The sequence below is a fragment of the Erinaceus europaeus genome, chromosome 16 (genome assembly GCF_950295315.1).
Source record: "Erinaceus europaeus chromosome 16, mEriEur2.1, whole genome shotgun sequence".
Classification (NCBI taxonomy): Eukaryota; Metazoa; Chordata; class Mammalia; order Eulipotyphla; family Erinaceidae; genus Erinaceus; species Erinaceus europaeus.
Genome location: NC_080177.1, coordinates 40558166 through 40586105, shown reverse-complemented (window position 1 = coordinate 40586105; position 27940 = coordinate 40558166). Strand labels below are relative to the sequence as shown.

Sequence of the window (27940 nt, the reverse complement as noted above, 5' to 3'; positions counted from 1 at the left end):
CTTGTTGTTTTATTGTTGTAGTTATTATTGTTGTCGTCATTGTTGGATAGGACAGAGAGAAATGGAGAGAGGAGGGAAAGACAGAGAGGAGGAGAGGAAGATAGACACCTGCAGATCTGCTTCACCGCCTGTGAAGGGACTCCCCTGCAGGTGGGGAGCCGGGGCTTGAACCGGGATCCTTATGCCGGTCCTTACGCTTTGCGCCACGTTCACTTACCCCGCTGCGCTACAGCCGACTCCCTATTTATGTATTTATTATTGGATAGAGACAGAGAAATTGAGAGGGAAGGAAGAGGGAGGGAGAGACACTTGTAGCCCAGCAAGTGGGGATCAGGGGCTTGAACCTGGATCCTCATGCAGTGTAATATGTGTTTAAAACTCTGTGCCACCATATGGCCCCAACAAGGCATTTTCTTAAGACACTTCAGGACAACACTCTCTATCCACTCCCATTCCCTTAAAAGAAACAAACAAACAAAAAAAAAGACTAACAAATTTCCTACCAGGCGCCTTCTACACTTCCAAAGTGCTTTCCCACGCCACACCGCCTTCAGTTCGCTCCACGCTCCCAACTGGCGGGAGAAGTGCCCTCTCAGCCAATCAACGCACAGCAAGACCCTCCTCCCGCGCGTCTTTCAAAGGTCTACCGGAACCAATGAAGTGTTAGAGACCAAGTGTGGGTATCCGGGGGCGGAGTCATAAACCGAGAAGGAACTCTGATTGGCTGCTAGAAGACACACCTCACAGAGGATGTACCAATGAGTTGAGGAGGGAAACAGGCTGTGTACTGGGTGGCGAGTCAGACTCGGCTACTGCGTCAAGGAGACAGCCGAGGCTTGCGCATTGGGGCGGCCAGCGATGAAGCCGGTGAGTTGGGTTGGGCTTAAAGGAACGTTTGAGCCCCAAGGGTTGGGGCGACCCGAGGACCTGAGGACAGCCCAAATCTGGTTCCAAATCGCGCAGTAACCGTTCTGGGTTGGGGAGGTGGAGCTTCCCTGGAAGCGCGAGAGCGGTAGCTAGCTGTGATGGAGCAGGGTGGGCAGACAGACATTGACTGGTCGCTGGTTGTGGGCAATGAAGTATGTATCTGTAGGTCTAATACCTTATCCCTAAAGGATGTCCGAGACTGCCCTGCACTCCACACCTCAAAAAAAGGAAACTTCTGAAACACAGCTGCCAATTCCCGTTTATGGGCACGTCACCGTTGTCATCATCCCTGGGGCTTAGGGGAGGGGCACCTGGCACTAGGTCCCTCCTCCCCACCTCCAAATTGAGAGTCACTTGACCTCCGTGAACGGAAATTTCCAAGTCTGTTAGGATCTGTAATCCTGTTTGGGAGAACCTGATTGACTAGACCACACAAATTGAAAATTTAGGAGCCATCAAAACTGTCTTAAAAAGAAAGAAAGTTAAAATGGGGTGTTAAGTAGTCAAATCTCCCGCCAGATTGAAAGCACCTACCTCTGAGGTTGACAGCCTACTGAAGGGTCATTTGTTTTGACTCTATAATTATACAACAAATAAATACAAAACAACTCAGATTCATAGCCTAATTTGGTTCTGTAAGGTGATCGGCAACCGCATGACCATTATATTGATAGGATATAACATTAGCGCTCGAAAAGACAGTAGGTGGTTACGTTTGATAACCCTCATGCTTCCATGCGGAGGAGCATCAGCTGGCCTTTCTCCATTTGTCCCTAGAAGGGGAAGCGATCTGATTCCCAAGTTTGGGCAGAACTGAATTCAAGAATTCAAGTGATTCAAACCCCCGCACCCCCCAACCCCGTCTCTCTGCAGCAAGTGCTTTTGGGGGTGCTCTCTGACTATTGAGAGCCCTGAGTTGTTATTTGCTGCCTGTGACTGGGTGGATAAATTTAATTCTGGGCTGAAGACCTGGCAAGTCTACTTGGCCAGTTTTGAAGTCACATTCTTCAGTTAACATTCAGTAATAAAACTAGCAACTTGATTTCCATTTGCCGCTCCAGTGTCTTCTCAGTTGGTTCCAGCTAGGGAGTAGAAGAATGCGTTTTTATTGTTCTTATAAAAATTAATCTTTAAAAAAATAATTGTTCCACTTGGAAATACTGATAACAGATAGTTCCAACTCATTTAATCAGTACTAAAGCCAATATTATTCTCTCTAGTACACTGTTCACAAAATTGGGGCTTATTCTACCTATCTCCTACCTCTACTAGACTATATGGAAACTAATTTTTTGAGAAATAGCATACATGAAAATAACTTCTCTTTTTCTCCTCTACTCTAATATTACAGTTGCTGAATACACCATTTGCATAAATTGCTTCTTGATATGCAAAAAAACTTACTGCTTATTTAAAAAAAAAAAACAGGAGTCGGGCGGTAGCGCAGCGGGTTAAGCACACGTGGCGCAAAGCGCAAGGACCGGCATATGGATCCCGGTTCAAGCCCCCAGCTCCCCACCTGCAGGGGAGTCCCTTCACAGGTGGTGAAGTAGGTCTGCAGGTATCTCTTTCTCTCCCCCTCTCTGTCTTCCCCTCCTCTCTTAATTTCTCTCTGTCCTATCCAACAACAATGACATCAATTACAACAACAATACTAACTACAACAACAATGAAAAACAAGGGCAACAAAAGGGAAAATAAATTTTATATATATATATATATGTATATATATACCTTGCTGGTGTATCTCTGTGATGCTTTCTCCAGTCTCCTAAGTGATCTATATACACTCTCTCCACTATACTGAAAAACCAATATTTGTATCTCCAGAGCTTGGCAAATGAAGATGTCCAAGATATTTTTGTGAATGAATTAAGTCTCCTCACATCATATTTGGTGAAAACTATGATCACTAATGAGCCAAAGTGGCTTCTCCAAGATTATATAGTTAGTGGTAGAACCATGACCAGAAGTCAGGCTTCTTGGCTCCCAATCCAACTCTCTCTCTACTACATAGTGCTATTATTAGTAGTGTGGTGAGTAGCAGTAATTAAGAATGTATATTACTTATCTCCACAAATTGGGTAAATTATCAGTCTGCTCTCACTGCATTTAAGAATCATTTATATTAAGCATGTATGTAAATATTCCTTTTTACAGTTATTTAACATAACTGATTTCTTTGAAGCCTAGTTCATTACAGACAAGTGAGTTTGACTCATCAGATGAAGAGCCTATTGAAGATGAGCAGACTCCAATTCAAATATCATGGTATGTTAAACATTTCTGATCAGTTATGATAGTTGATATGCATATCATAATGTAGAAAGTAATTCACATATTGAAAGTGTTTAATCTCTTCTGTTGATTACATAGTAATCATTATCTTTAGGAGATCTTGTAACTTTTTGAGAGAGGGGGAATCCATTTTTTTTTTAATTGAGAAACCACAATAGAAATGAGTACATAGAGTGCAGATAAGACTTGAATGAGCTCCCATTTGATATCAAAATGTACTTATTCTTATACAATAAGATAATAATAACATAGCAAACATAGGATATTTAATCATTTATCATATGTCAAATTCTATAATTATTGCCATAGTAATGTATCTAATAGCAGACCCTATGTACGATAAAAGCCACAACACTATAGAAATAACAAAAACAGGAGTCGGGCGGTAGTGCAATGGGTTAAGCGCATGTGGTGCAAAGCACAAGGACCAACATAAGGATCCCAGTTCAAGCCCCCGGCTCCCCACCTGCAGGGGAGTCACTTCACAGGTGGTGAAGCAGGTCTGCAGGTGTCTATCTTTCTCTCCCCCTCTCTGTCTTCCCTTCCTCTCTCCATTTCTCTCTGTCCTGTCCAACAACAATGACAGCAATAATAACAACAACAATGATAAAAAACAAGGGCAACAAAAGAGAAAAAATAGCCTCCTGGAGCAGTGGATTCGTGGTGCAGGCACCAAGTCCCAGCAGTAACCCTGGAGGCACAAAATAAAATTAAAATAAAAATACTATCCCTTAATGTAGAAAGGTAGAAAAAGATTATATAGTGCCGTCCCTAAAGTTTTCCCTGCCATAAAAAAATCAATTACATTTTATTTCCCCACCCATTTTTAAACTCAAGACTCATCTGGTTCTCAAAGGCAGGTGGAACTTATGTGAACTTCTTGTTTTCCTCCAAGTTTATTTTCTGTCTTACAAACTAGCTGAGTCTCTGCTCCCTTTGTCTCTAAGTACTACTAACTAGCAATATAATTTTGTGAAATTATTGCATTTTAACATAGTCTATTACAACAGAGAATGGGGTGTTATATCATTTTTATCATTTGAAATTTGTTTAAGAAAGCCCAATAACAAAATCTTAAAATAGCAATGTAGAATGAATCCTAGGAATTAAATTGTCAGATGGTCATTTTTTCCAACTTATCTGCCTAAAGTTAGTAATGTAAAATGTCTCAGGTAAAATATTTTTCTGTAAAAATATCACTGGAAAACTGAATTACAGTTCAAAGTAACCAACAGTACAGGCATTATTATCTTTAAAGTAAGTATAAATTAACTTATCATTTTTAAGACTTAAATAAGGACAAGGAAATGGTAAGTTCCTCTTTTAAATTTTTTTTATTATTTATTTTCCCTTTTGTTGCCCTTGTTGTTTTAGTTGATGTCATCGTTTAGATAGACAGAGAGAAATGGAGAAAGGAGGGGAAGACAGAGAGGGGGAGAGAAAGTTAGATACCTACAGACTTGCTTCACCACCTGTGAAGGGACTCCCTGCAGGTGGGGACCCAGGGGCTCAAACCAGGATCCTTAAGTTGGTCTTTGCACTTTGCGCCATGTGCGCTTAACCCACTGCGCTACCGCCCAACCCCCAAGTTCCTCTTTTAAAACTACCAGTCTTTCTAGGCATTTTTGTGACCATCACATTGATATTTAACTATACACTTTTGTTTAATGTCTAATCTACAACTTTAAAATATCCATGCTCAATATGAAGCACAAATGTTGGCTAAATGGAATTTCTATCTATAACTTTAAAAAATAAACTGCTTAACTTGATAACTTTTCTTCTTTCCAGGCTACCTCTGTCACAAGTGAATTGTTCTCAGTTCCTTGGCTTATCTGCTCTTCCAGGTAGGGAACACTATAATTGGCTTCCTATTGATATATTTTAAATAATTTCTATCAGTCTGTCCATACTGAGAAATAGGAGAATTTAACAGACCATCAGCACCAGGGAACTAACCTTTGGAAGCCCTCATTATGGACTATAGATGAAGGAATGTGGGTTCATTCTCTATAGTCATTTGGGATCCACATTTATAGTCCTACATGTCTGATTTACCAACATTATTAAAATGTATAACCCACAAGGCACAATGTTTAGGACTACAGCCAAGTACTTGTTACAAAATAACATGAAATAAAGACTCCTTGGATCAAAAAATAATAATAATCCTTGGATAAATAATCTTTCCTTTAACTGGGAGTCTATGAATCCCTGGGTTGTGAACCATCACATCTAAACTGGAATTGAAACATATGGTCATGTAGAATGACTTGCTGAAGTAGCAGTAATGTGTTTAAATATACTTGTTTTATATAACCCCAAATTGACCTTTTTATCTCCCTTATCACTACATACAGGGTGTAAATTTAAAGATGTCAGAAGAAATATCCAAAAAGATACAGGTGAGTATGAAAAAAACATTAGCAGGGGTTTTTTTTTGTAAAGTAGCACTGAAAATCTCTTTGTCAAAACTGTAGTCTTTTCCCAATGTATCGAATAAATGTTCAGTATTTCATAGTTTCAAACTATCTATGGGAGAGATACCTGAAATTCACATCCATTTACTAAACATTCACAAAAATGATTATTTAATAAATGATGTTAGTCACTGATAGTCATAGTTATATTATACAAAGAGACTGCTTGGCTTTTTTTTTTTAATAGTGATGGACAAGATAGTAGGATAAGAGGGGTACAGTTCCACACTATTCCTACCACCAGAGTTACATATTCCTTCCCCTCCATTGGAAGCTTTCCTATTTTTTTATCCCTCTGGGAACATGGGCCCAGGACCATTATGGGGTGCAAAAGGTGGGAGGTCTGGCTTCTGTAATTACTTCTCTGCTGCATATGGGCGTTGGCAGGTTGATCCAGACTCCCAGTCTGTTTTTGTCTTTCCCTAGTGGAGAAGGGCTCTAGGGAGGTGGGGTTCCAGGATACGTTGGTGAGGTCATCTGTCCAATGAAGTAACGTTGGCGTAATGATAGCATCTGGAACCTGGTGGCTGAAAAAGCATTAAGATATAAAGAAGAATAAATTGTTTAATAATCAAGAATCTAAAGGTAAGACTATAGCAGATGAGATTTGGGGTCTCCATTTTGGAAAAGGCTAGTAGGTCTATTTTAGGTATATTCTAAGGTGCCATGACTTTACTGATTTTTGCCTGAGCCCAACAGCTAACATGCAGGTGAGCAAAAGGTATTGTCTGGGGAGATGGTGTCATAGTTGTAAAAAGGACTAGAAAGCTGGATCAGGGAAGAGAATACCTCCCAAATATGGGGAAAGGATATAAATATTGTTAACTGTAAGCCCCATTGATTTGATCTGGGGCCCATATTCAGCACAGGAGCCTGTGTAACCTCTGCATCCCTGTAGGTCTGAGCACAAATTCTGTAATCATAACTAGGAACATTCTAGGCTGCACTCACTGCAGGACCTGTCTTACTTGAGTAGTAGAGTATGTTGACCCAACATCCCTTTAGAGAATGGGGCTGTCCCTACCAATGTTGACCCACATTGAGGGCAGGGTCCTGTAGAAGCCCACAAGAGGATCCATTATGTTGTTCCTGATAGAGATGACCAGTGACAGTGGAGAGAGGGATTTGCTAGAGGTCGAGGCCCATCATGTGCATGTGGGAATCCCAGGACTGTCTGACTAGGGCCCTGAATGATGGAGTGGCCTGGGAGTGGTCTGGTAGTGACCAAAAGAACCATCATTAAAATATTCCGGTCTCAGGGGCAGGGGGTAGCACTGCGGGTTAAGTGCAGGTGGCGCAAGGCGCAAGGGGCAGAAAGATCCCGGTTGAAGCCCCCGGCTCCCCACTTGCAGGGGAGTCGCTTCACAGTTGGTGAAGTAGGTCTGCAGGTGTCTATCTTTCTCTCCTCTCTGTCTTCCCCTCCTCTCTCCATTTCTCTCTGTCCTAGACAACAATGACGACATCAATAACAACAATAATATAACCACAACAATGATAGAACAACAAGGGCAACAAAAGGGAAAAAAAATTGCCTATCCAACAACAATGACAACAATAATAGTAACAACAACACCAATAAACAGCAAGGGCAACAAAAGGGAAAAAGTGGCCTCCAGGAGCAGTGGATTCGTATTGCAGGCACCAAGCCTCAGAAATAGCTCTGGAGGCAAAAATATATGACAAAGTTAGCCTTAGAGTGATTGAGGAAAGCGAAACAGGAAGTAGTTCAAAGAGACTGCTTTTGAGGCTAGAATGAATATGTTGATAGGAGAAAAGTATATCAATAGAAAACTGAGATTTCATTGCCTAGATTTTTGGACATATTCTTCACAGACATTACTACAATGATAACCTGAGCTGGGAACCCAGAAGTAGCAGTGTAATTGTCCGTACTGTGTAGAATATGTAGAGAGATAGCATCTAGGCGGCAAAGATAGAATGAGATTTGATCCTTGCCTGCCCATAAGGGCTCTGCTACTACAGCCTAAAGTCTAAAATGCCCACAAATATCCTGATAATCCATGCTAGTTTGCAATTTAAATAAGATACTAACAAATTTGGATTTTTGAAACATTCTATTCTGCTAGCCCTGGAGTATCTCCAAGTTTAATAGTCCTACCAACATATTTATAACTCTCTCTCTCCCCTAGATTCTGATCTTTTTATCTTAAAATATTTTCCTTGGGGGGACTGAGAGGTGGTGCACCCAGTTGAGCACAAACATTACCATCTGCAAGGACTCAGATTCAAGCCCCCACCCCCTCTACCATCCCCACCTGCAGGGGGGAAGTCTCACAAATGGTGAAGCAGTGCTGCAGGTGTGTCTCTTTCTCACTCCCTCTCTATCCTTCCTTCCCATCTCAGTTTCTCTCTTTCCTAACAATAAAAAGAAAGGAATTTTTCCCCTGGCTGTTCTAAATTATCTGTGTGCATCCTTTCTAATGTATTCCTCAGTAGCCAAAAATACTTTTAAAAGTTGGTATTAAGAGGGTCAGGCGGTAGCACAGCAGGTTAAGTGCACGTGGCACAAAGCACAAGGACCAGTGTAAGGATCCCAGTTCCAGCCCCCAACTCCCCCTGCAAGAGAGTCACTTCACAGATGATGAAGCAGGTCTCTCTCCCTCTCTGTTTTCCCCTCCTCTCTCCATTTCTCTCGGTCCTATCCAACAACAAATGACATCAACAACAACAATAATAATAACCACAACAAGGCTGCAACAAAAGGGGAACAAATGGCTTCCAGAAGCAGTGGATTCATGGTGCAGGCAAAAAAAAAAAAAGTTGGTATTAAAGGTTGGGAGTTTGCTCACCCAGTAGAGTACACACTTCACCATGTGTGTGGACCCAGGTTCCAGGACCCACATCACGTGGAAACTCCATGTATAGCAGCAGGGGAAACTTCATGAGTAGTGGAGCAGTGCTGAGTCTCTACTTTCTCTCTCTCACTACCGCTATCTCTCTCGCTCTTTGTCTGTACCTAGAATTGATAGAAAGGAAAAAGTAGCAGGGGAATTACATTGGCACAAAACCCTATCAAGCAAGTTTTTAAAAGTTTAATAGTTAGCTTCAGTATTTGTGAATATTTTCTGCTTTATGGACACCTAGCAAGAAAGAAAATTTTCATTTGGGTTATGTTTAAGTCATGAACAGAATGTAATTTAAATCAATGTTCCAAGAACCAAACTGAACATTTTAGAAAAGCCAGTTCATACAATTTCTTCCCTAAAAAGGATTTTGTGTTTTTACCAAACCTTTTCTTCTTTCAAAGAGGTCTTAAATGAAACAGTATATTAAACAGAGGACAATGTTTGATGAGGAAACCTAGAATCTCCTCCATATCTGTTTCTGTGGTTTCTCTTCAGTGTTACTAGGAAAATTTGAAATCTACTAATAATGGGAATGACTCAGAGTATACAAGAGGTAAATAGAAAGTTACCTCATCTTCAAAAATGACTATGTATAGTTACTACAGGTTGAATCCATTGTAACCACAATATAATAGTATTATTTGGGATATCATTGTTCAATAAAGAAATGATGGGAGTCACAAACAGAAACCATAGATGTGACTTTGCATTTTCATGTCACATTAAATAAGTAAAAGCAAGCAAAACTTAAATAATATATTGTTTAACTTAATGTTATATAAGACAAATGACATGGCATTTAAAATTTGTTTTATGTATTTTACACATAGAATATATCTCAGTTTAAACTAGTCACATTGGGAGTCAGGCAATAGCACAGCAGGTTAAGTGCAGGTGGTGCAAAGCACAAGGATCCCAGTTCAAGCCCCTCGCTCCCCCTCCTGCAGGGGAGTCACTTCACAGGCGGTGAAGCAAGTCTGCAGGTGTTTATCTTTCTCTCCACCTCCCTGTCTTCCCCTCCTCTCTCCATTTCTCTCTGTCCTAGCCAACAACAACGACATCAATAACAACAACAATAACTACAATACAACAAGGGCAACAAAAGGGAATAAATATTTTTAAAAATAATAAACTAGTCACATTACAAGTGCAGTCTTGAGATTCATGATAAAGGCTCTTTGAACTTAAATAAATAGTTCCTAGACTTAGGAGGTAGAGAATAAGAAGGGCTCAGAACTAACAGAATGGTATCCCTGAGACAACACTATCCTCTAAAATAGTATTTCCTTTGTAAAGTAAATATTTAAAGCCCTGCAGTAAAAAAAAAAAAATAAAAATTTAAAGCCCCACTTGAAAGTGGGAAGCTTCAAAAAAGAAAGAGAGGGAGGGAGGGAGAGAGAGAGACCTACCACTCATAACTTCTCATTTACTTTGTTAGCGAGGAGTTAGAAACCAGGCCTTTGTGCATGCTAAAGTTTGTGCTCTACCAGGAAAGCTATCTCCTGATCACAAAGCCAGATTTAATTTTAATCCTTTTCTCTTTCTTAACCAGAGCTTGACTCAGCTCTGGTGCCGTGGCCTGAAACTGAAACTGAGACCTGTCACACACAAGACCTGTGCACTCTGCTTCTCTATCTCCCTATCCCTATTTTTAATCATCTGTTGTTTCTAAATCCAATTTTGTGTTTAGTAACTTCACTTTTACCCCAGTTGGAGGACAGATCAATATAGTTGGTTTATTTATTTTTGCCATCAGTGTTATTGCTAGGGCTCAGTTCCTGAATGACAAATCATACAGCAGCCATTTTTCCTTCCTCCCCCCTTTCTGTTTTTTAATAGGCAGAGATAAATTGAAAGAGAAGGGGGCGATAGAGAAGGAGACTGGGTCCTTGAACCCAGGTCCTTTTGTATGGTAACTTGTGTATTCTACCTGACTCCAGGTGAATATTGTTTTAAATTAACAGTAAGCTTTTCAGTTTTATAGGCTATATCACTTGTTACTTATTTGGCTTAAGAAAAATAAGGCCATATCCTCCCTCTTCACCATATTTAAACTTCTAATATTTTGTACATGTGTGTCTGTGTGTATTTTGATCTGTTGGCAGAAGAACTAAAGAGCTATGGTATACAAGACATATTTGTTTTCTGCACCAGAGGGGAACTATCAAAATATAGAGTCCCAAACCTATTGGACCTTTACCAACAGTACGGAATTATCACTCATCATCATCCAATACCAGATGGCGGGACTCCCGACATAGCCAGATGCTGCAAAATGATGGAGGAACTTGCAATCTGCCTTAAAAATAATCGGAAAACTTTAATACAGTATGTTCTCATTTTCTCCATTGTTACATGAGAAATATTCCAGCAAAAAAAAAGGGTTTTGAATTGTTGCATCCTTAGTCACTTACTACTTACCATCTAATTTACTATAAGGACTACAGGGAGGTGATGCATGGAAGTTATCAACCTAATACCCATACAGAGGAAACACTCAGATACTGGCCATTATTACTTTTTTTTTAATTTAAGAAAGGATTAATTAACAAAACCATAGGGTAGGAGGGGTACAATCTGTCTGTCAATCTCTTCATTCAATTCTCTTGTATCTTTGTTGGTTCTCTGCTTTGTTGATCTAAGTGTGAGAGTAGGATATTGAAGTCTCCCACTATTGTATTACTATTGATGTATTTTTGAAATTCTTTCAGTAAGTGCTTGATGTATTTAGATGGTCCCTCATTGGGTGCATAGATGTTAATGATTGTTAAGTCTTCTTGGCTGATTGATCCTCTAATCATTATGTAGGGTCCTTGCCTATCTTTTATTACTTTATTTAATTTAAAATCTATTGTGTCTGAGATGAGAATGGCTGTTCCTGCCCTTTTTTGTGGTCCGTTAGCCTGTATGATAGTTTTCCATCCTTTCACTTTAAGTCTGTGTTTATCTTGTTGTGACAGATGGGATTCTTGCAAGCAGAATATGGTTGGATTATGTTTTCTGATCCATCCCCCCACTCTTTGCCTTTTGATGGGTGAGTTTAAGCCATTGACATTTATTGATATTATAGATTTAATGTATTGTAGTGCCATTGTTGAAAAAAAAATTTTTTTGTTTGCTCTGATATATTGCCAGTATTGTAGGGATGTTCTTGTTTATAAGAGGTCTTTTAGAACCTCTTTCAGGGCCGGTTTGGTGATGGTTGCCTCCTTTAACTGTTGTTTGTCTAAGAAGGTTTTGATCCCTCCATCTAGTTTGAATGAAAGTCTAGCAGGATAGATTATCCTTGGTTGAAACCCTTTTTCATTCAGGGCTCAATAGATATCTTGCCATTCTCTTCTAGCTTTTAGAGTTTGAGTGGAGAAATCTGCAGATAGTCTTATGGGTTTTCCCTTGTATGTGACTTTTTGTTTCTCTCTTGCAGCCTTTAGGATCCTTTCTTAATCCTTACTGCTTCTCATTGTGACTGTGATGTGTCTTGGTGTCTTCAGGTCTGTGTTGATTCTGTTTGGTACTCTCTGGGCCTCTTGAATCTTGATTCCTTTCTGTTATTCAGGGATGGGAAGTTTTCTTGTATTATTTCCTCTAGAATGTTTGCTTCCCCTTCCTCTCTTTCTTCCTCTGGCAGGCCAATTATGCGAATGTTACTTCTTTTGAGATCATCCTATATGTCTCTGTTGTTGTTTTCAGTGTCTCTTCAATCTCTTTCTTCATTTTCTCTTACTCATCATCTGTCTGACTAATTCTGTTTTCTGTTTCTGTTAGTCTGCTTTCCCTTGCCTCAGCTTCTTTCTTCATTACAGCTATTTCAGCTTTCAGTTCTCTAATTGCCTCAAGATAATCAGTATTTTCCTTGGGGGTCTCAACTGTTGTTTCCCTAATACTGCCATTCCTTTCCTCCAATGTTGTTTTCATTTCTGTGATTAATAAGTTTATTATTGCTTGCATACTTTTCTTATCTATGGTTACTTCTGGCTGATTTGTAGTTTCTCCTGGGCTCTTGTCTTCATTCATTGGAGTAGCAGTTTTATTTGTTTTTGATCTACTCATTTTTTGATTTATGTGTTTCTTTTTTTATGCTCTGTTGTTCCTCAGTTGTTGTGTTTTGAGCACAAGCAACACTATACTAAATACCTTTATGACAATTGTACTCACCAACCTCAGGAATTACAGTAGCAACTGAAGCAAGTATTGAAGCAGTTTAATCACTATCAGTTAGCCAAACAATTTCTCCAGTCCATGAAAAAATAGTAACCAAATCCCAGTGAAGAAGAAAGAGAAAAGAAAGAAGGGATAGTAAGAATAGACAGTTATGCAAATCTACTATCCACTGTATATTCTAGGGGTAACAAGAGGGGAAAGGGAACTAGAGCAGAGATACACACATAGGAGTCCACTCTGAGTCAGATTTCTTCCCCAAAATAATTCACAAATTCAGAAAGGCAAAGAAGAAGGAAGGAAGAAGTGTATGACAAGATAAAAAAAAAGAGAGAGAGAGAAGAAAAAGAAAAAAAAGAGAAAAGAGACAAGTGAGAGAAAAGGGAAAAGAGAAGAAAAAGAGCAGTAATTAAAGAGCAGTGAAAAGAAAAAAAACCTCAGGACTAGACAAGGATGGCTGAAATAGACAGTTATGCAAATCTACTATCCACTGTATATTCTAGGGGTGGCTAAAGGAGGAAGGGAAGTTGAGCAGAGACACTCGCAGTGAGAATCCACACTGAGTCAGAATTCTTCCCCAAAATAATTCCCAAATGTGTATCAGTGAATTCAAAAAAGCACACTGTTTGGAGGTGTGGGGGCTGGGGCCTGTGGCTTTGGAAGCTGTAGGATTAAGGAAGAAAGGATGACAAGAATGAGAAAAAGAAGAAAAAAAAGGTAGAGGGAAAAGAAAAAGATAAGAAAAAGAACAGTCATAAAAGAGCGGTGAAAGGAAAGATTATTTATTTATTTATTTTTAATTATTTAATTAGCTATGTGGGGTGAGGTGTGGGGGGGTTGGCTACTTAGAAAGAAAAAAAAGGCCAGAGGTTTCAGAAGGGTATAGACTTAGAATGAATGATACTCCCTGGTGGGACAGGAATTTGGTAAAGACAGAAGCTCAGCAAGGGAGCCTGCTAGGAGCTGGTCCCCAGGGACTGGTTATGGGGGGGGGTGGGGAGGGGGAGGAGGTGTGCTTTATAATTAAATGGGGAAAAAATTCCACCCTTTTTTTCTACTCTTTTCTTAACCCAAATTAAGTTATAGTCACCTCCTTGGTGTCACTGCTAGGACCCCTTATTGACTGGCCTACTAAAGGCAGAAAATCCTACCATTTCCAGAAGGTGTGGTCAGAGCTCAAGCCACTAGCAGCTTCTCAGTCCGCCATCTTCTGGGAACTCTCCCATTATTACTTTTTAAAAGCAAGGACAATGAGCTGATTTAACATTAATGCTGATAACTTATCTTGAATATCTATTACTACAGTCGACTACAGTAGATGAAGCTGTTTCAGAAAAAATGAAGATCTACCATAAAAATATAGAGGTATTGGGATGTTGGAAATCATGATGTTTCTCTGTTTTTCTATGCAAAAAAAAAAAAAAGTGTCACTTTTCCAACAACCCAACAGAACATCCCAATGACTTCCTGCAAATTTAACACTGCACATCTTGCTAGCTTTACCTTTCCTCCCACTTGATCCTAATTCAAAGCCCAGCTCAACTGTCTTTTTTATTTTTTTTGCATCTTTGTGTCCCCACAGAAACCAGTGGTCTTGTATGCTACCTCACACTCACACCTGTGTGAGTCTTATTTTACTTACAAGCTATGTTGATAATTGGAGGGTATTTTTTTTAATATGGGAGATCCTTATCTCTCTGGGAGAAGCCCACATCTGGGACACTTTGTAGAAAGCAAGTTCATGAATATTTGAGGGTCAGTACCTGTTCCACATCCTGTTACAAGTGTCTGCAGCTTCACCTACTGCATACTACAGTAGCAGATGTTCACAGTAAGCCATCAGCACAAAGTTAGGTTCAGTATGCCTTCTAAGAAGGACTGTGTAATGTGTTATTTGGGATCTTTGACATTAAAAAGGTTTTGTTGCTTTGAAGACTAATATTTTTCTAGAAAAATCCAGGTATGTAAAACTGATCATTTCTTCACAATGCTAGAATAATGGTGGTTAACCTAGTCTGTGCCAAGATCTCAATCATTTATTTACCAATGAAATCTCATTCAGTGTTCACTGTGGTGTAGGTGCTATGACTATGACCACCTTATAGGCAAAAAGACCGAGACCCAGAGAGGTGAAATAACGTGTTTAGATCCATACGTCTAATAAATGGCACATTTTCCACACAGGGTTCCACCCAGGTGGTGGGGCTTTAAGAGCCCATGCTTTAAACTTTTGTTGGGGCTGGGGAAATAGCATAATGGCTATGAAAAAAAAAAAAAAAAACTTTCATGCCTGAGGCACTAAAGGTCCCAGGTTCAATCCCTAGCAACACCATAAGCCAGAGCTGAGCAATGCTCTGGTGAAGAAAAAAAAAAAAAACTGTCGGATATGTTCCCTCTGTATTTTTAGATAAATGAAGAATTATATGTGCAACACCTTTCCTGTAACTATTGGGTTGTTAGAAAAGTTATGATTTTTTTTACATAGAAAAAATGTCAGAGGCCAAGTGGTGGCACACCTGGTTGCGCACAAGAACCAGAGTTTGAGCCCCCAAGTCCCCACCTGCAGGGGGAAAGCTTTATGAGTGGTGAAGCAGGGCTGCAGGTGTCTCTCTGTCTCTCTCCTTCTCTATCTCCCCTTCCCTCTCAATTTCTGACTGTCTCTATCCAATAAATAAAGATAATTTTTAAAAAAGAAAAAAATTAACTTTTCTAACAGCCCAATACTGATTTGTTTTGTTTTGTTTTGTTTTTTACAGAAGACAATAATCAAAGTGACAGTTGATAAAATAATCTGATTTCTACCTATTTATAGCATCTTTCAATTCTCAGATATGAATCCAAGAGTTTAAAGAAATCAATGTAAGGGTCTTGCTTCCCTTGACCCCTAGAGGTGTTCAGAATACCTGCCAACAAAAATAAGTCCACATTTCCCTCTATTAATTTAAAAGTCTTTATTAACCTCCACAAACAAGGCATTGTGCTGGGCTTTGGAGTTAACAATAGAAGGCAGATGAACTTATAATTGTTGGGATGAAATGAACTTCAAAACTGTACTTCCCTTTCAGCTGTTATGGAGGACTTGGGAGATCTTGTCTTGGTAAGACATATTTTTTCATTGTTTGTTATTTTCTATAACATCAAATAAGGTCTGGGGAGATAGCATAATGGCTATGCAAAAAGATTTTTATGCCTAAAGCAGCAAAGGTCCCAGTTTCAATCCCCAGCACCACCATAAGCCAGAGCTAAGCAGATCTCTGGTCATGCGTGCTCTGGTTCTCATGCTCTCTGTCTCAGATAAATAAATAAAATGTTCTTAAAACATAAAAGCAGGCACAATCCTGTTTCTGGGCCATAAGTTCACTCTATATAAATCTACTAATGCCCAAAGAATCATTTCAGGCCCTATTTTCATATTCCCTAGAAAGTTTGGAGAGGAGTGGGAGGTCTTAAGTGAGAACTTAGTGTAAACAAATGACCCAATAATACATGAAAACATGTTCAACACCATTAATCAAGGAATTAGAAACCAAAAGCACAATGAGATATCACTTACTACCTATTAGAATGACTACTATTAAAAAAAACAGGGGCAGGTAGTGGCACACAGCACACATAATAGGAAGCACAAGGCCCCAAGTGAGGATCCAAGTTTGAGGCCCCAGCTCTCCACCTGCAGGGAAGTGAGTCAGCAGGTGTCTTTCTCTCTCCTTCTGTGTCTCCCCCTCCCTTCTCAATTTCTGTCTTATAAAAAAAAAAAAAAAATGGCCACAGGAGCAATGGATTCGTAGTGCAGAGAGCCCCAGCAATAACCCTGGAGGCAAAAATAAAATAGGGAGTCTGGCAGTAGCACAGCAGGTTAAGCGCAAAGCACAAGGACTGGCATAAGGATCCTGGTTGAAGCCCCTGGCTCCCCACCTGCAGGGGAGTCGCTTCACAAGCAGTGAAGCAGGTCTGCAGGTGTCTTATCTTTCTCTCCTCCTCTCTGTCTTCCCCTCCTCTCTCCATTTCTCTCTGTCCTGTCCAACAACAATGACATCACTAATAACTACAAAATAAAACAACAAGGACAACAAAAAGGAATAAATATTAAAAAGTAAAATAAAACAACAAAATGAAAGGACAGGGATATAGCTCACCTGGTATAATGCACACTTTATGAAAGAAAAAAAAGGAGAGAAAGGAGAGAAAAGAAAAAAAGTTAGACAAAGATATAGTTAAATTACAACCTTATACATTGCTGATGGAAGTGGTATAAAATGGTGTGTCAGGGGGTCAGGAAGTGGCACAGTGAGTGGGGTGCTGAATGTGGAAGCGAGGCATCTTGAGTTCAATCCCCAGCATCTCGTGTGCCAGAGTGATGTTCTGGCTTCCTCCTCCTCCTCCTCCTCTTCCTAGTTCTCCTCCTCCTCCTGTACTCTGTCTCTGTCTCTCTCTCTCTCTCTCTCTTCCCTCCCTCCATCTTGTGTTAATAACAAATCTTAAAAAAAAAAAAAAAGAGGGGTCAGGCAGTAGTGCAGCGGGTTTAGCACAAGTGGCACAAAGCGCAAGGACCCACGTAAGGATCCCAGTTCCAGCCCCCAGCTCCCCACCTGCAGAGGAGTCACTTCACAGGCGGTGAAGCAGGTCTGCAGGTGTCTATCTGTCTTCCCCTCCTCTCTCCATTTCTCTCTGTTCTATCCAACAATGACGACATCAATAATAACTACAACAATAAAATAACAAGGACCACAAAAGGGAATAAATAAATATTTTTAAAAAATTTTATATTTATTATAAAAAATAATGGTGGAGCACCATTATTTTTTATATTTATATTTTTATATTTATTTTAAAAATTTTTTATATTTATTATAAAAAATAATGGGTGGTGGAGCACCTGGTTGAACACACGTTACAATGTGCAGACCCAGGTTAGAGCCCCCAGTCTTCATCTGCAGGGGAAAAGCCTTGTTAGTGGTAAAGTAGTATTGCAGGTGTCTCTATCTCGCCCTTCCCTCTTGGTTTCTGTCTCTAGCCAATAAATAAAGGTAATAAAAATATGAAAACATGTTATTTACTCATAAGCATTTAGAGCAGAATTACTCAGAATAATGAAATGATGGAATCAGCCCAAATGTCCACCAAATTAACAAGTGCATAAACAAAATATGTATTCATATTCTAAAATACTGTTCATCTATAAAAAGGAATGAAATACTAATACATACTAAAAGGCGTGAATCCTGAACACCTTATGCTGAAAGAAGACAACCACAAAGCACAACACTGAGTGTGATTCCATTCTGTGAAATATCTACAATAGGAAAATCCATGAGACAGAAATAGATTAGTGATTGCTTTAAGTGAGGCTGGATGGATGAATGGTGATTCCATGCAACAAGAATACACCATTTCTTGTGGTCCAGGAGGTGGTGCAGTGGATAAAGCACTGAACTCTCAAGCATGAGGTCCTAAGTTCAATCCCCAGCAGCACATATACCTAAGTGATGTCTGGTTCTTTCTCTCCTATCTTTCTCATTAGTAAATAAATAAAATCTTAAATATATATATATATATATATATATATATATATATTAAAATTGGTGGTAGCTACATGTATCTTTGAATACACTGTATTCTACTGAGTTTTGTGTACTTTAAATGAAGTGTGTGGCATAAGAATAATTCCAGAAAACTGTTTTTGAAAAGAATGAAGTCAATGGTAAACACTAATTCAGCCACAGTCACTTAACAATCACAATTTAACTATAAAAGCCTCCTGCTAACAGACTTCAGTCTTTTGGTTAATTTGGAACAATAACAATTACTTAGTCTTCTACACCACCAGAAGTGAGACTAAATAGAAAAATACTCTACCCTATCACTATTTAGTAACATGCTATTTTCTATTATATTCTAATAGTAGCTGCTTGTCTTCTGCTATACCTGTCTGACACAGTTTCACCACAACAAGCCATAGACAGCCTGAGAGACTTAAGAGGATCTGGGGCAATACAGACCATCAAGGTAAGGAGGGTGACTATTTTGTTGTGGTTGTGGTTAGGGGCCTGCTACAACATAGCATGACACCATAGGAGCAATGACAATCCAAAGCATTCTATTATTCACTGTCTACATATTTTTCTATATATTACTCATTTATCTACATATATTCACCAGTATATATATATATATATATATATATATATATATATATATATATATATATATATATTCAACTATGTAACCTGGTTGTCAAACAAAGGTTTACAGCATTTCAAACAAAATAATGGACAAATTTGAACTTTTCCCAACTCACTTTTATAGTTTTAGTTTCTGTCCATTTAGATCTGGGAATGGGTCTTCTCTCTTGGAAAAATAGTGGCTACTATAAACCTAATAGTTTCTGGGGTAGATTTTTAGTAAAAAAAAAAAAAAAAATCTAATGGAGCTTTTCTATCACCAAAACATTTAATCAATATGTGAATGACTAATACAAAAAATATAAAGCAATGCTATCCATCTTTTGCCATGGGTGATCAAAGTGGCACCTTTTACACTTAACTTTCCCTTTATTACTTCAAGAGCATTGTAATAGCAATATCCTAAAGGTAGGTAGGTAGATACCATGCTACTGAAAAGATTCTGCCATTTTCACTTTATTTATATACCTGTAAAGCCAACTTTCATCCCTTTCCCAAGGACCTAGTCTCAGCTTTAGGACTAAGTCAGATGAGCAAGAATAATCCATCTTATTTGAGTTAGGCTCTAGCCAAAGGTTGTGTTTGTGAAGTAGTATAACTGATCAATGTCTCAAGCAATCTGTTCCACAGGCTGACATAAAGTTCCTCAGAAAAATTAACTAAAAATTACTTCATTGTGGGAGTCGGGCTGTAGCGCAGCAGGTTAAGCGCAGGTGGCACAAAGCACAAGGACCGGCATAAGGATCCCGGTTCGAACCCCGGCTCCCCACCTGCAGGGGAGTCGCTTCACAGGTGGTGAAGCAGGTCTGCAGGTGTCTATCTTTCTCTCCCCCTCTCTGTCTTCCCCTCCTCTCTCCGTTTCTCTCTGTCCTATCCAACAACGACGACGACAACAACAATAATAACTACAACAATAAAACAACAAGGGCAACAAAAGGGAATAAATAAAATATTTTTTTTTAAATTACTACATTGTACAGATTCTGAAAACAACTTCCCATGATATCTGTTAAAATTGAATGATGCTTCAAATTCAAGATGTTCTGAAGTCTCAATAAGATGGTCAAACGTGTGTACACACACATCTTCACAAGTTTCACATTTTTAGTAATAGAATTTTTTAAAAAACCACATTTTAATATAATGAGCTGTCAGTTTATCACCTCAGCTTTCCATGGCAAACAGGCTTTATCCATCTTTTTTTTTTTCCTCCTCCAGGGTTATCACTTGGGCTCCATGCTAGCACTACAAATCCACTGTTCCTGGTGGCCATCTTTTCCTTTTGCTCTTTTCCTTATTTTTAATTGAATAGGACAGAGAGAAATTGAGAGGGGAGCAGGAGATAGAGGGGGAGAAAAACACCTGCAGAGCTGCTTCATGGCTCATGAAGCTACCCTCATGCAAGTGGAGAACCGCAGCCTGGAACCAGGATCCTTGCACTTCATACTCTGTGTGCTTAGCCCAGTGCACCACTACCTGGCTTCAGGTTTTATCTGTCTCTGTGTTCATGTTGTTAGTGTGCAATTCAACTTTTCAAGAAACATTAAATGAATTTCTTGACAGAGTGAAGAGTACGTTCTAGTGCAGCCCAAGTTATGGTGTAATAGACAGAGCATTGAACTGTCAAGCATAAGGTCCCAAGTTTGACCCCAGCATGACATGTGAGGCTCTGGTTCTCTCCCTGTCCTCCTTTTTCTTACTCTCACCATCATCAGCATCGTAAATTTTAAAGTACCATATAGGAAGCTACTAAAGTTTCAAATAAAAGCTGTTTTTCAAAATTTGCTTATATGTTAAGGTTAGCAGAATGTATTTACTGTTGTCTACTATGAAAATCATTCTGGTGGATTAAGTCATAAAAAGTAGAAAACTAGAGCTGCTACAAATTAAGAAACAGACTTTCTTGAATACCACCGTTAATTGCTACAAAAAGTGTCCGTCATCCCCTACTTACTCTCCTGGGGAATAATACATTAGCAAAAAGAGTATCTTCAGTACCATTTTTTTTTTTATTATTTATAAAAAGGAAACACTGACAAAACCATAGGATAAGAGGGGTACAATGCCACACATTCCCACCACCAGAAGTCTGTATTCCATCCCCTTCCCTGATAGCTTTCCTATTCTTTATCCCTCTGGGAGTATGGACCCAGGGTCATTATGGGGTACAGAAGGTGGAAGGTCTGGCTTCTGTAATCGCTTCCCCGCTGAACATGGGTGTTGACAGGTTAATCTATACTCCCAAACAAATTGTTGACTAATCATGAACTTAAATGTCGCAATAGTGCAGATGAAGAGTTGGGGGTCTCAGTTTCGTAGATAGCTAGTAGGCCTATTTTAGTTATATTCCAAAGGGCCTGTGACTATACTAATTTTGTGTTTTGTTTTTTGCTTTTTTTGTTTTTCCCTGAGCCTGAAATCTAATATGTAGGTGAATCCAAGTTATTGTTTGGGGAGATGATATCATGGCTGGAAAAAGGACTAGAAAGCTGCATCAGGGAAAAGAGTAGCTCCCAAATATGGGAAAGATGTATAAATATTGTTGACTGTAAACCCCATCGATTTGATCTGATCTGGGGCCCATATTCAGCATCTCTGCATACTCTGCATCCCTGTAGATCTGAGCTCACATTCTGTGGTCATGAGTAAGAATGTTCCAAGCTGCTCCATTTTCAGGACCCATCTTCCTCAGGTGGAGCACAGAGTATATTATCCAACCTCCCTTCAGAGGATGGAACATTCTCTACCGTTGTTGATCCACATTGAGGGCAAGTTCCTATCAGGGCCCATAAAGGAGTCTATCGTGTTATTCCTGATAGAGATGACTGGTAACATTGGAGAGAGGGATTTATTTGAGGTCTAGGACCATCATGTCTGCTTGGGAATCCCAGGACTCCCCAAATAGGGCCCCAGCTGATGGGGTGGCCTTCAGTATCATTTTTTAAGGAATTTTTTTTAATATTCATATATTTATTTATTGCCTTTTGTTGCCCTTCTATTTTATTGTTGTAGTTATTATTGTTGTTATTGATGTCATTGTTGTTGGATAGGACAGAGAGAAATGGACAAAGGAGGGAAAGACAGAGAGGGGGAGAGAAAGATAGACACCTGCAGACCTGCTTCACCACCTGTGAAGCGAATCCCCTGCAGGTGGAGAGCTGGGGGCTTAAACCAGGATCCTTACGCTGGTCCTTGCACTTTGTGCCATGTGCGCTTAACCCGCTGAGCTACCGCCCGACTCCCCTTTGTTGTTTTATCCAGGCTGGCTTCACGGATGGGTAACAGAGACGACCAGAGACACACGGCTGGGCTGAGAACGCAGTTTAATCTTTATTCACGAATGGGCAAATCACCACACCATGTGCTTTTCTCCATCATCCTCTCTCCGCCGCTGCTGCTGGGACTCTGCCCATCCTTAGCATAGGGGGCGGGGAGAAAGTGGGGCGCGAAACTAGCAAGGGGCAAACCAATTCTTCTCAGAGGTCGGGGGGAAGGGAACATACCAACAATTCCCCCTTCTGTTTTTAACTAAATGACCACAGTATCAGGGGTGTGGGGTGAACAGAAACCTATATCGTACAGGCATTTTCAAAAAAGAAACTGGCACAAACATGGAGAAACATGTAAGCAAGTAACAAGAACCAGTGTGCTGCCAAGGGAGGGCCTGATGGGGCCATTTTTTTGCCTCTGTGAGCAAAACTTTATCAGCTTAAAAAAAAAACATTTCCTGCCTCAGGGGGGCGTACTTGCCTCAACGGGCATTTTATAGCATGGGGGCGGGGAACAGCCTAGAGTCCCAAAGGCAGCTGGCTGCAGTCAGTGTTTGAGAAATATAGCAGCACTTTTGCACTTTTGTGCAAAGTGTCTAAGGGTGTACCCATGAGTCCAATAGGAGTGCCAGTCGAAAGCAGATGTCCATGGAAGAATGCCAGGGGGTGGAGCATTGTATGAGGAAGGTCCGCTGCCGGAATTCTGCTTTTCTGTAGAGAACTTGACAGCTGCAATTTACTTACTATGAAACAAACTTGTAGTAGGTTAGAAGTTTATCACAATTGATAACTATTACAATTAGAAGTCTTTTTTAGAATGATTTTAAGGTTGGTTAAAGTTTAAACAATAGAATGTGAAAAGGTAAACATGAGAATCAAGGAAAGAAAACCTCAGGCATGAGTATCATTAGCATAGCCATTGTGTAATCTACCATTTCTAATAGGGAAGGTAATCGAGAGTTTTACATATCAACAAGTCTATTTAACCTTTTGTTACACCCATTTAAGATGGAGACACACCCTAGGTGTGCACAGGTTTTTTTTAGACCAACTTAGTTAAAATATATTGATTGTTAACTAATTTTTACCTCAGACTTTAAATATAAGTTAATTTTATCTTTATGAGAATTACGTTGAAAACCTTTTTCATTTAACTTTGCCTGGTAAAAATTTAGCCTTAAAGTTATATTTTTAACCTTAAAGTTAATGTTACCAAACTTTAAACACACACATACACATGGTCTTCAATATACAAGGAGAGAAACTTTTGTTACGAAGACGTCATTTTAAACACGAATTTAGATCTATACTGTCTTAGCCGTTCTGGGAGTGCGTTGTCCAGCGGTGGCCTCTTGGGCAGCTTCACTTCTAGGAATTGCAGGTTGCGATCTCTGGATGAATCTCTGCATATTTTAGCTTGTCTGCCTTTAGACCCAAGCTGGAGATCTCGGCCAGGGGGCCCAGTTTCGGCAGGGAGCCCACGGTCTCCAGGTGGTCCGAGATCTGTCCAGACTTCATAGCACAAGGGCGGGCGGTCCAGCCGTGCAGAAGGGGCCGAGGTGCCCCAGGGTGGCGGCCAGGATAGGCCGCCGAGGCCCTGCCCCATGGCCCTGCCATGTCTGCTGCCCTGCTCCCAGCGGCTGAGCAGCGTGGAGGGAGCCCGCACCCAATGCCCTGCGCCACGAGGCAGAAAGCCGGCTCATGCGGGCTGGCGTTGGGCTCTTGCGGGCTGGCATTGGGCGGAAACCAGAGTGGTCCAGAGATAAATGTTCCAGAAACAGAGAAACAGTCTCGTGAAGAAAGGGCAGAGGCCTTTAGAGATCTCTTCACAAGCAGAAGAGAAGGCCATAGTACACAGGTAGCCAAATTGTCTTCACTTATCTGAGAGATGCGCAGGTCAGGTCCACGTGAGCGCCATTTGTTGTTAAGGTTCGGGGGCTCCAGCAGGCCGGGCTAGCATCGCGGCGGTAGACAGAGACAGAGACTTGGGGACACATGGCTGGGCTGAGAAGCTGCAGTTTAATCTTTATTCATGAACGGGCAAATCACCACACCATGTGCTTTTTTCCATCATCCTCTCTCCGCCGCTGCTGCTGGGACTCTGCCCGTCCTTAGCATAGGGGGTGGGGAGAAAGCGGGGCGTGAAACTAGCAAGGGGCAAACCAATTCTTCTCAGAGGTCGGGGGGAAGGGAACATACCAACACCCCTTCAGTACCATTTTTATCTTACTTGCTCCTTCCAGTAAAAAGAACATAGATTTTAGATTTATAAAATGTTGACCTATATATAGTTAATCTGATTTTCTGACTTTAAGAGATTTTAAAAGCAATTTTTCACACTGTATGCCATTTTATTGAAAGATAAAACTTCCTTATAAACACTTCTTTACCCAAAAGGATATAAACCTTTTCTTAGTGTTTTTTTTCTTTTTTTTTAATTAATTTATTTATTTTGTTGCCCTTGTTGTTCTTAGTGTTTTTATTCATGATTTCTACTAGTATAAGCTTACTCTAGTAACTAGTTTTCCACAGTGTATTTAAACATATCTTTACTTTTTTCAGCAATATAATTATCTTCATGAGTTCCGGGACGAACTAGCTGCACATCTATCATCAAGAGAGTCACTATCAAGATCTGTATCCAGATAAAGAAAAAAAGAAAGAACAACTTTGAATAATATATGTATGATCATATCTAAACTTTAAGAGCTCTCTAACATAACCAGAAATACAGTGAAATAACTAAGATTATCAAATTGGATGTAAATGTATATGTGCAGATTCCTGGTTTTTATGAAGTTTTGTATCTGTTTATATGAGAGAAAAAACTGCTATACAGTTTTATTTCTAGAAATTCACTGGTTTGTCTGGTCTGGTCTATTTTACCTAAAGGTAATGCTGAAAAAAGCTGTGGAAAAAAATTTTATTGCACAATACTATTATTTGTCACTTCTATTTTGATTTATCGTCTGCAACTGCTAAATGGCATATGACATAGTCCTGAAGTACAAAAAAAGGTACTAGTAGCACAGCTAAAATTATTTAAATACCCTTCACTTTTTTTTATTTATTGTTATAGTTATTATTGTCATTGTTATTGGATAGGACAGAGAGAAATGGAGAGAGGAGGGGAAAACAAAGAGGGGGAAAGAAAGACACTTCCAGACCTGCTTCACCACTTGTGAAGCAACCTTCCTGCAGGTGGGGAGCTGGGGAACCAGGATCCTTACACTGGTCCTTGTGCTTTGCATCGCCTGCACTTAACCTGCTGCACTACTGCCCGACTCCCATACCCTTCACTTTTATTCTGCTTTCCAAAATTTTCCATAACTTTTCTCTACTTCACAAGTAAAGAAAACTGAGAATTACCTCAGCAGTTGTTATTCCAGCATTTGCTGGAACATTTCCAGAGTCAAGGAATTCACTGGTTCAGACAGCTGTTGTTTTCAGAACATTCACATTGTCACCATAGGAACTACACACATGAAATTAATCTTTCATTCATGCTTATTTTATAAAGCATTTATCTACAGATTAGCAATCTCCAATTCTCACTCCTTTACCCCATAGCACTGAACATGTCAATTTGTCTTTAAACTCAACCAAAAAACTACCAAGAACAGTGATTTAGGCTGTAGACAAGGATCATACAATTAGTCAGAGCTATTTGTCTTAATAGACATCAGTGATGTAGTAGTCCCTGACTCTCTTAAATTACTGGTAATTATAAACTAATACTCACTTCAGTATTACCACCAGTTTAACAGCTCATAGGTACTTCCACATCAATAAGTAGTTTTAAAATAATCACATAATTAACAAAAATCTTAATACTTTTCAGTCTTCTTACTACACTTTTTGAAATTTTTTATTTATAAAAAGGAAACACTGAGAAAACAGGATAAGAGGGGTACAACTCCAAACAATTCCCACCATCAGAATCCCATCCCCTCCCCTGATAGCTTTCCTATTCTTTATCCCTCTGGGAGTATGGACCCAAGTCATTGTACGATGCAGAAGGTGGAGGGTCTGGCTTCTGTAATTGCTTCCCCACTGAACATAGCCATTGGCAGGTCGATCCATACTCCCAGCCTGTCTCTCTCTTTCCCAAGTGGGGCAGGGCTCTGGGGAATCGGGGCTCCAGGGCACATTGGTGGGATTGTCTGTCCAGGGAAGTCTGGTTGGCATCCTGCTAGCATCTGGAACCTGGTGGCTGAAAAGAGATACCCTCCTTGCCTACTTCCTGTTACACTTCCCTCACTCCAAAGCTAACCTCATCAAAGCAAGGACTGCAAAAGCTGAATAAGGGCAAGAGACTGGCATACTTTAATAAAGACTCTTTAGTCACTATCAGGCCACCCCATCAGTTGGAGCCCTAGTCGGGGAGTCCTGAGATTCCCAAACAGACATGATGGTCCTAGACCTCAAATAAATCCCTCTCCAATGCTACCGGTCATATCTATCAGGAACAACAAAATAGACCCCTTTATGGGCCCCCATAGGACCTTGCCCTCAATGTGGATCAACAACAGTAGAGAATGTCCCATCCTCTGAAGGGAGGCTGGATAATATACTCTATGCTCCACCTGAGGAAGATGGATACTGAAATTGGAGCAGCTTAGAACATTCCTACTCATAACCACAGAATGTGAGCTCAGATCTACAGGGATGCAGAGTATGCAGAGATGCTGAATATGGGCCCCAGATCAGATCAAATCGATGGGGTTTATAGTCAACAATATTTATGCATCTTTCCCATATTTGGGAGCTACTCTTTTACCTGATGCAGCTTTCTGGTCCTTTTTCCAGCCATGACATCATCTCCCCAGACAGTAACTTGGATCCACCTGCATATCAATTTCAGGCTCGGGGGGGAAAAAAACAAAGAGAAACTAGTATAGTCATGGGCCCTTTGGACTATAACTAAAATAGGCCTACTAGCTATCTACAAAACAGAGACACTCCCTCCCCCAACTCTTCATCTACGCTATTCCAGCCTTTAGGTTCATGATTAATCAACTTGTTTGGCTTTATATGTTAACTCTCTTCTCAGCCACCAGGCTCCAGATGCTACCATGATGCCAACCAGACTTCCCTGGACAGACAACCCCACCAATGTGTCTTGGAGCCCCGATTCCCCAGAGCCCTGCCCCACTAGGGAAAGAAAGAGACAGGCTGGGAGAATGGATCAACCTGTCAACATCCATGTTCAGCGGGGAAGCGATTACAGAGGCCAGACCTTCCACTTTCTGCACCCCATAATGACCTTGGGTCCATACTCCCAGAGGGATAAAGAATAGGAATGCTATCAGGGGAGAGGATGGGATATGGAGTTCTGATGGTGGGAATTGTGTGGAGTTGTACCCCTCTTATCCTATGGTTTTGTCAGTACTTCCTTTTTATAAAAAATTTTAAAAAGACATGGGAGGATTGTGTATTACACCAGTGCTGCTCAGCTCTAGCTTTTGACGGTGCCAGATATTAAACCTGAGAGCCAGGAGCTTCAGGCATGAAAGTCTCTTTTGTTTTTTTAAATTATCTTTATTTATTGGATAGGAACATCCAGAAATTGAGAGGGAAGGGTGTGATAGGGAGAGAAACAGAGAAACACCTGGAACACTAGTTCTCCACTGGCAAGGCTTTCCCCCAGCAGGTGGGGATCGAGGGCTCAAACCCCAGTTCTTGTGCACTGTAATGTGCTGCTCAACCAGGTGTCCCACCACCCAGCTCCTCATTTTTTTAGAGATTTAATATTAATT

The 27940-nt window shown here is 40.2% G+C and overlaps 1 protein-coding gene across 2 annotated transcripts; it reads left to right on the top strand.

Moving 5' to 3' along the window:
• Nucleotides 1-754: 754 nt before the first annotated feature.
• CDKN3 (cyclin dependent kinase inhibitor 3) lies at nt 755-25039 on the top strand. Of its 2 annotated transcripts, none has more exons than XM_007527366.3 (8): nt 755-867; nt 3116-3198; nt 5017-5072; nt 5586-5630; nt 10678-10900; nt 15796-15827; nt 18633-18736; nt 24744-25039. In XM_007527366.3, the coding sequence occupies exons 1-8, from the start codon at nt 859-861 to the stop codon at nt 24828-24830; spliced, it is 639 nt and encodes a 212-aa protein (XP_007527428.1). In that variant the 5' UTR covers nt 755-858; the 3' UTR covers nt 24831-25039. The 2 variants fall into 2 exon arrangements, with proteins under 2 accessions (XP_007527428.1, XP_060030918.1); XM_060174935.1 differs by lacking the exon at nt 24744-25039 and adding an exon at nt 19893-20029.
• The last annotated feature ends 2901 nt before the right edge of the window (nt 25040-27940 follow it).

What these genes read in the sequence shown, in the direction of transcription:
- CDKN3 (XM_007527366.3), top strand. An exon ending in AATCGGAAAACTTTAATACA is followed by an intron (nt 10,901 to 15,795) that starts GTATGTTCTCAT and finishes CTTCCCTTTCAG; the next exon opens with CTGTTATGGAGGACTTGGGA. An exon ending in GGGCAATACAGACCATCAAG is followed by an intron (nt 18,737 to 24,743) that starts GTAAGGAGGGTG and finishes TACTTTTTTCAG; the next exon opens with CAATATAATTATCTTCATGA.